At 37.4% G+C, this 8,459-nt stretch overlaps 1 protein-coding gene across 1 annotated transcript; it reads left to right on the forward strand.

Moving 5' to 3' along the window:
- Window positions 4,615-6,833, forward strand: LOC104730877. The gene is made up of 7 exons (XM_010450118.2): window positions 4,615-4,741; window positions 4,897-4,987; window positions 5,141-5,289; window positions 5,409-5,587; window positions 5,692-5,959; window positions 6,052-6,215; window positions 6,394-6,833. Exons 2-7 carry the CDS (start codon window positions 4,898-4,900, stop codon window positions 6,549-6,551), a joined length of 1,008 nt encoding a protein of 335 aa, XP_010448420.1. The 5' UTR covers window positions 4,615-4,741; window position 4,897; the 3' UTR covers window positions 6,552-6,833.

Genomic DNA, 8,459 nt, shown 5'->3' on the forward strand with positions numbered 1-8,459 from the left:
TAGGGGACAAATATCACAATGATCATGAGAAGAAAAACTAGAGATAGACATAGGTAAAGTACCCGACATATATTGTAACTTGACAGAAGATGGGTGACCTAAGCGTTGATGCCAGACACGACCATCGACTTGCAAGGATCCAGAAAAAGATGCTGAAACAGAATTCGCAGAAGCTGAAATGTCATGATGCTCCAATACGTATAGACAATGGATTAGCACACCTCTACCAATCATCAAGTCCCGAGTATGGTCCTGAATATAACACGAATTAGTATAGAAATGTGCAGAGCAATTATCATGTCTAACCAAAGAACTCACACTTATCAAATTGAATTTAAAAGTTGGTACATAAAGAACATCATGCAAAATCAATGTTTGAGTTATTTGTATAGTGCCTATATGAGTAATGGCAACTCTAGTGCCATTAGGGAGTGAGACTGTTACACCTGTCACTGGAAAAGTCTCACTAAACAAGGTAAGGTCAGAACACACATGGCTAGTCGCACCCGTGTCAATTATCCAACTACCACTAGGTAGAACAGAATAGAGAGAAGAGNTTTTATTCCTCATCATATAAATCCAGGTGATTCGAGTACAATCATCTACGATAGTAAGAAAATAGCGATATCCTTCTATAGACTCTACTGAAAAGGGTCCCCAAGTATCTATATGAATGAGATCAAACGGTGAAGTAGAAAGTTTACTATGTGAAATAAACGGTAATTTCTTTTGCTTAGCTAGGGGACAAATATCACAATGATCATGAGAAGAAAAACTAGAGATAGACATAGGTAAAGTACCCGACATATATTGTAACTTGACAGAAGATGGGTGACCTAAGCGTTGATGCCAGACACGACCATCGACTTGCAAGGATCCAGAAAAAGATGCTGAAACAGAATTCGCAGATGCTGAAATGTCATGATGCTCCAATACGTATAGACAATGGATTAGCACACCTCTACCAATCATCAAGTCCCGAGTATGGTCCTGAATATAACACGAATTAGTATAGAAATGTGCAGAGCAATTATCATGTCTAACCAAAGAACTCACACTTATCAAATTGAATTTAAAAGTTGGTACATAAAGAACATCATGCAAAATCAATGTTTGAGTTATTTGTATAGTGCCTATATGAGTAATGGCAACTCTAGTGCCATTAGGGAGTGAGACTGTTACACCTGTCACTGGAAAAGTCTCACTAAACAAGGAAAGGTCAGAACACACATGGCTAGTCGCACCTGTGTCAATTATCCAACTACCACTAGGTAGAACATAATAGAGAGAAGAAAGGCACTGATGTTGAAAAGTAAAAATTTTATTTTCAAAACGAAGGCTAGAAGAAGGAAACTCAATTGTAACGTTACCAGAAGAAGATGTTGCAGCCATAGCACCATGCTCAGTTATCGTAGCAGATGGGTAAGGAGACGGCTGCTCTAAGTCTTGGTCTGGGTGTTGAGTTGATGGAGCAAACTCTGAATCTGGTCAGAAGTGAAACTGCTCAGATCAAGACTAGTTGCAGACTGTGCTGGATCAGGTGTATAAGAAGCAAAATTCATCACTGCATTGGCTACTGCACCCGGTTGTGAGTATTGTGTCTGCTGATATTGATTCTGAGCTTGTTGGAATTGAGCCTGCGTAGGAAACTGAGGACGTTGTCCTGTTGGAAAAGATGCACGAGGTGGAGCAGTTTGTGATAACACTTGCTGCACTGGAGGACGTTGAGCATTCCTATGACCAGGCGGATATCCATGAAGCTTAAAACACTTTTGGATAGTGTGACCAACACGGTTGCAATGAGTACAATAAGGCTTCTGATGAGGTCGAAAGGCAGCATTATCAGTAGGTCCAGAAAAGTAACCATTAGGAGAAGGCATCATAGAGTTATAACCAACATTATCAGAAGGACCTAAAGCTTGAAAAGCCACATTATCAATCTTGGTAGCTGGTTGAATATTCTTTTGCCTTTCATCCTCGGTGACCATGTGAAAAACCTCTCCAATCGAAGGCATGGGTTTCAACATCAAGATATGTCTGCGTGTGGGTTGATAAGCTTCATTCAATCCCATTAAGAACTTTGTAACCCTGCTACGCTGCTGCAATTTCTCCCACATAAGTGCGGCATTACACTCGCACTTGCCACAAGTACAAACAGGAACATCTATATAATTCTTCAACTCTTCCCATAATGTTACTAACGCCATATAATATGTAGTAACATCCATAGATCCCTGTTGTAAACTACTCAACCGTTGTTCAATTTCAAAGACTCTAGGTGCATCATCTTGCCTAAAACGAGACATAAGATCTAACCAAATCGCAGATGCAGTAGGCATGTAGAGTAAACTCTGACCTATGTGCTTAGAAACTGAACTCATTAACCAAGTAATCACCATATCATTACATCGTGACCAAGAACCTGCATCAGGATGATCATCGGGAGGTTTAGGAATGGTTCCATCGATGAAGCCCAACTTATTCATGACATTAAGAGCCATGCGCACAGAACGACGCCAAGAATGAAACTCTGAGCCAGTACTGAGCCGATCCGAGACCAAAACCATCCCAGCATGATCCGATGAATGGAGGAAATACGGATTCTCGTATTGATCAGTAGGACGACGCGATTCGGAGTTCAAATGCGAAGGTACAGGACGATCTTGCGAATTTGAAGCCATCGTAAAGATTAAAGATGAAATTGATCTAAAAAATCAAAGATTATAGAAGGATTGAGCTGGGATTAAGCAAATCGAAGAGAACCAGCACCAATCTAGGTCAATCAAAGAGAACGAACGAAAAGCAAGAACACGAGCCCGAAAAAGAAAAATTCAATCACAGCGATATAGAGCTGGAAAACAAAATCAAAGATCAGCGGAGTGATAGGAGCACTCATGGCTGTAGAATCCAAGAAAAAACGAGCTCGAGAAGAATGAGAATCAATGGCGGAAGCTTTTGTCAGTGTATCGCTCTGATACCATATCAAATATTGGATAAGATACTAACTGAACAAACTGAATTTCTCATTAATCTGTAAATGTCAGATTACACTAGTTTATATACAAGATTAGGATTAAGTAAAAGGAAGCTTAATCCTACATAAACTATATAACATATATAAACCGGTTGATTAAACCCGGTACACTATCCTAATAGAGCCGAGAGTAACGATCTGCGAACGAAGAGTTGGGTGAACCAAATCGATAGAGAGTTTGGTGAAACGATGCTCCAATCTCTTTATAATGGTACGATTCTATCTTTTTTTTTTGTGGATTCTATCTATTAGCTGTGTTCGATTTTAGGGTTCTCACAATTGGGATTTGATATGTTAGATATTTCGGGTTATCTATCTGAGAGGATGGTAGGCTACGTTACTGAATTTAATGGATGGAATAAGTTGGAGTGATGGCCTTTGTTGTAATTTCTGCAACTAATAGACCTGATAGAATTGGTTTCAGGATTGTAGTGAAATAGAATGGTTTGTGCAAGGTTATGGTTTCTCTTAAAAATTTAATTCTCACCACACCATCCATCAGCTACCAGTGTTAAAATGCTACATTCAATGTTGAGCTCTTGCTATTTAGATCTTTGTTGAGTTTGGCTAGTTTCTGTTTTTAAGTGGACGGGACTGAAGATATATATATGGGACATCATGAGAGCTTGAATAATTTTGTTCTTGTACTTGCACTGTCTTGAAATAATTTTAGGTGTCTCTCTAGCTCATGAAAGAGCTTTCTTTTCGGGAAAGCTCAATGACTCTCAGACGATAGTCTCCAGCTTCCGCACGTTCAGGTTTGATTTTCTTCAGTCCTATTAATTCCAAAAGTCGATATGCTGGTATATATGGTATATTGGTGGATTTCCAATAGAATCCGAAAGCTGCACATGAATATGAATTTTAGAAACTCCAGAGAAGCACCAAATTGATTCAACATCCGAGAGCAACAACAAGCTTGTACTCAGCACCAACAAGCCAGAGCAACTTCAACTTTAGTCCTCATGTCATGGTTCGTGCTTGTACACGGTTCATGGTTCAAAATGTACTCAGGTTTTTTTTTCTTTCAACTTCAGTGCTCATGTCATGATTCTTTTTTTCATGTTTTGCTTGTAAAACAAGTTCTCTGATTTTTTTTTTTTTTTTTTTTTAAATAGAATGCTAAGTAACTTGGTTAGAACTTTATCATTGGAGGGACCAATTTTATTTAATCTTACAAAAGTTTTTAGCTGAAAATTTTGTATTTTTTACAGTTAAATTATTGCTTAGAAATTTGCTAAGAAATTTACCATTGGATAAATTTTATTTAATCTTATGAAGTAAGAAATTAGATACTTTATGAAGATTTTTATTGTGCAAAAGAAACTAAAAGAGGAAAATGTATGCAAGTGAAGAATACCTAACTTAGTAAATCTTTAATTGGTAATATAATAAAAGTTGATCTCCAAATAGAAAATTTAAGAACAATATACATCATTTTTATGTTCTAAACACAAATTATAATCTCTATTTGATAAAATCCTAATAAGGTAGACTATTGGACTTCTCATTGCATTGGGCTTTCTAAGGGATCCACTAATAGTTTTAACACTTATATAAAACCGCACACCTATCTTCTAACCCTAGAAAATGTTGAGAGCTTCCAGAAGTTTCTATAAGCGACGCTGAACACTCAACAAGTGTCACAGGATCTCTCCTCTTCAGTCTCGTCTCGTCTCGTCTCGTCGTCTCTCGTTGCCTCTTAAGGTACGTCGGAATGTTTCTCAAGCTTTCACAAAACCTTGTCTTCTGTAGTTTTGTAGCTTCTCTGGAATCTATAGCTCTGTGTGTTGTGTGTACGTCGTTTCATTCATATTTGGGAAATTCTAAATCAAAAAGCTTGTCTTTGTGTAACTGTGTAGAATGGATAGAAGAATGGATTTTGCTGCATCAGCTTTTGCTATGATGAGTAATTGGAGAGCAAATCATCCTCCTTCTTCTTCTTTCCCTCAGGTTCGTTTTAATTTTTTCTCAAGCTTTCAACTTCTTCTTCTTCTTCTTAGTCTTAAAGAACATAAAGTTCAAAACTTTCTGTAGCTCTGTGTGGTTTGGTTAGTATTTGGGAAAATTCTAAATCAAAAAACCCTCTCTTCTGTTGTTGTATAGAGGGGTTCAAGTGTACCAGATGTTGCAGTTTTGAGGAGTTGGAGAGAGCATCTTCCTCCTTCTGCTTCTGTTGTCAAGCTTTCTCAGCTTACTACTGTCAACAACAACAGAGACGAGTCCTCTGTTTTCTCGTCTGGTGGATACAGCTGGTATGTGATCTTGTTCTAAAGTCTAAACTAAAAAATTTCATATCTTTCATCACTTTTAACTTTTAAGTAAGAAAGTTTGTCTTTTTATAACCGATCTATCTCAAAATTATGAAAATCAGGAGATTGGTTGTATACCCTAAAGGAAATGAAGAAGACAATGGAAAAGGATTTGTGTCAATGTATGTGGAACTTGACAAGAGCAGCCTCTCATCCACATCAGCACCGCCCACGGAGGTCTTTGCTTATCTCTCTTTCTTTGTCTTTAACAAGAAAGAGAACAAGTACTTTTCAGTTCAAGGTTCGTATGCACATACCCTTGTATCTCTCTCTCTGTCGTATGAATATATATTATACGAATGCATCAGTGATATGTGTATAACATCTTAACGTTTTAACATGTAGATGTGGAAGTAAAGAAGTTCAGTTCTTCAAGAACGGTCTGGGGAGTTTCTCAAGTTCTTCCACTTGAGGCTTGCAGTGGCCCTGCCAATGGATACATCCTGGAGGGAGATGAACATGAGTTTGGTGCTCATGTGAAGATTGCTTCACCACCTGTCGCTGCTGATGATAATCTCCCTTTTCACAAATTCTCTTGGAGTGTTCGGGATTTCTCTCTTCTGAAACAGAGTGATTACGTCTCAAAAACCTTCCAAATGGGAGAAAAAAAGTGGTGAGTCTATGAATGTTTCTTTTTGTTTTTCTGATATAATTGTTGTATAAGTGGTAACTCTTTCTAACAAGTGGACAAATAATGTATTACAGGACTCTAACCGTGTATCCAAAGGGAGACTCTAGCGCAGGGGGCCAAATGTCCAGCTATGTGCATTTAGCTGAAGGGGAAAACTTATTGACGGGTGAGCTGGTTATCGCGCGAGCACAGCTGCAGGTTCTAGACCCGCGTGGATCGAATCACCTTTCAGGATGCCGTAAGTAAAAAAATATTGCTTATTGTCGGTGCTAATGCATGGGATAAAATAGATGCGGATGACATTCTCATTAGGAGTTCTTAACTGATGATGTCTGATGTCCTACTATACATTGACTATAACCTAGTGGTTTTAAGTTTATAACTAACGTGATTTACACACTTTGCTTGTTTTGTAGTTCAAGGTTGGGTCATGACCTCGAACGCAGGGAGGGGCCTTGCTCAGTCCATGCCTTTAGCTGAAATTCAAGAGGGTTACTTGGACCATGAAGATACCTTGAATGTAGAGATGGAGTGCGAAGTTGTTAATGCCAGAAAAAACGACCCCTTCTTTTAGGGTATCTGTTTAGCTGCTACCTACCTAATCTGTTTTATGCGTAGAGATCGATTGTGAAGTTAACACTCTATCTATGTTTAGGATTATCTTATTATCTACCATGCATGCATGTATGACTAGTTTGTTTTATGCGTAGAGATTGAATGTGATGTGAACGCTCTTCGCTCTATCTATGTTTAGGATAATCTAATTATGTATCTCTATCTACCATGCATGTATGACTACCCTGGTGTATGCGTTTTCATTAATGACCTTATTAGTTATTTAATTTTTGTTTGTGTAGATCCTTGTTTCTTTCTTATATCTATTTTGTTATGGTTATGGTTTGGTTTATATCTCCTACTCACCAGTTTATTAAAGTTCTATGTGACATTTAGCAATTTCTTCTTGTCTTCTTCTATTAAGGTAACACCATGTATCTGAGATGTCACTTAGATTTCCAAAAGTGTAGAAGATCCGTTCAATTGGCTAGCATCTGTTGAAATCTAACTGATTATTGTTCTGTAATTATTTTAAGTTTTTAATCTGTTCACATCCCACAAAAGAAAGAGAAAAATATATACATAATTAAATCACATTTTTACTGATTGAGGATTCACTTGGTTTGATCATCCCAAGTTTCATTTTTTTGATCGCGACTTCCAAAAATTTCAGACAATTTTTGGGTTTTCGTCTGTCAAGGCATTGGAGGCAATTGAGGATTCGATGTGGGAAGGAAAAGGTTCCAACAATTAATGGTTCATGACCTGCAAGGTTCTTTCTTCTTTGAAAAAGCGACTAAAACAGAGAACAGTGACATGAAATTCCCATTCTTTTTTTGGCTTCTGTTGAATTCTTTTTTCAAGATTGTGTGTGGTGTACTCTGTGATTGCACTGTTAGAAGTGGCTAAACTGCTTGGCTCAGCATCGTTTTGCAGGAAAGCTCTGACCATTGCAAAAGAAGGTCTTTTCTATCAACGTTTCTTTCTATATAAGTTCTCATATTGAAACATTTGATGAAATTTACAATGAAAGGTTTTAGACTAATCCAAGCTGCTTCTAAAGGAGGGGAATTTCGAGCCATCGAAAAAGGAAAAGGAAGATGCTTTCCTGCTTCAGCTACTTTTCTGGTTCAAAAGATCCTTCAGGTTTTTCCCTAAGCTCCCTTTTCCTTTGTCTTTTAAAACTTCTCAATAGTTAGTTCATGTTTTGAGCCCAAATCGAAATTATTAAGTTACATTACTGAGATCCTTGATGGGGATTCATATCATCTTCTCATTGGTTTGTAATGTTCTATGTTCTCTCTATGTAAGCATAAGAATATATATATTGGCACAGTATAGTTTTAAAGAACCTCCTTGTGACTTTTGTGGTAACAAAACCACAAAATCTATATTAGTCACATCCCTAATATCTAAGCAGCAAATATCACTCTTTTTTTTTTCTTTTGGCCCATTTATTTTTTTTTTGGAGCACACTTTTTACCATTCTAGAGTATTCGTTAATTAAAATGTTTAATAAGGACAATAACATTTCTTACAAAACAAAAAAATTACAACATAAAGAAAAATAAAAGAAACAGTTTTCTTGGGAGAAAAATCACACAACTCCTCAAATAACTGTACACTTTAGATTTATTTTCATGAGAACGTTTTATGTCGGCAATAAAACGCTCTTCAACATACTTCTATCTCATTGCCATAAATTACTAAACCAAACCCGTATTGATAATTTATGATGATGATCACACCAAGAAAATCCAACCGACTGGTGCATCAGTTAAGCCAGAAACATACCAATTTCCGAAGCCATCCACGGGAAGAATTAACTGAAGCAATGAGATTGTAGCGAAGATGGAACAAAATATATAAGAGCAGAAACATCCAACCGCTGCCACGTGTAACTGATGATGAACATAGCTACGCTGAC

Source organism: Camelina sativa, chromosome 2 (assembly GCF_000633955.1).
Source record: "Camelina sativa cultivar DH55 chromosome 2, Cs, whole genome shotgun sequence".
Taxonomy (NCBI): Eukaryota; Viridiplantae; Streptophyta; class Magnoliopsida; order Brassicales; family Brassicaceae; genus Camelina; species Camelina sativa.

Bases quoted from the DNA above. Each gene is read 5' to 3' on its own strand.
- LOC104730877 (XM_010450118.2), top strand. From the start codon at position 4,898: ATGGATAGAAGAATGGATTTTGCTGCATCAGCTTTTGCTATGATGAGT. The intron at 4,988-5,140 runs GTTCGTTTTAAT...GTTGTTGTATAG, and splicing joins CTTCTTCTTCTTTCCCTCAG to AGGGGTTCAAGTGTACCAGA. The intron at 5,960-6,051 runs GTGAGTCTATGA...AATGTATTACAG, and splicing joins CAAATGGGAGAAAAAAAGTG to GACTCTAACCGTGTATCCAA.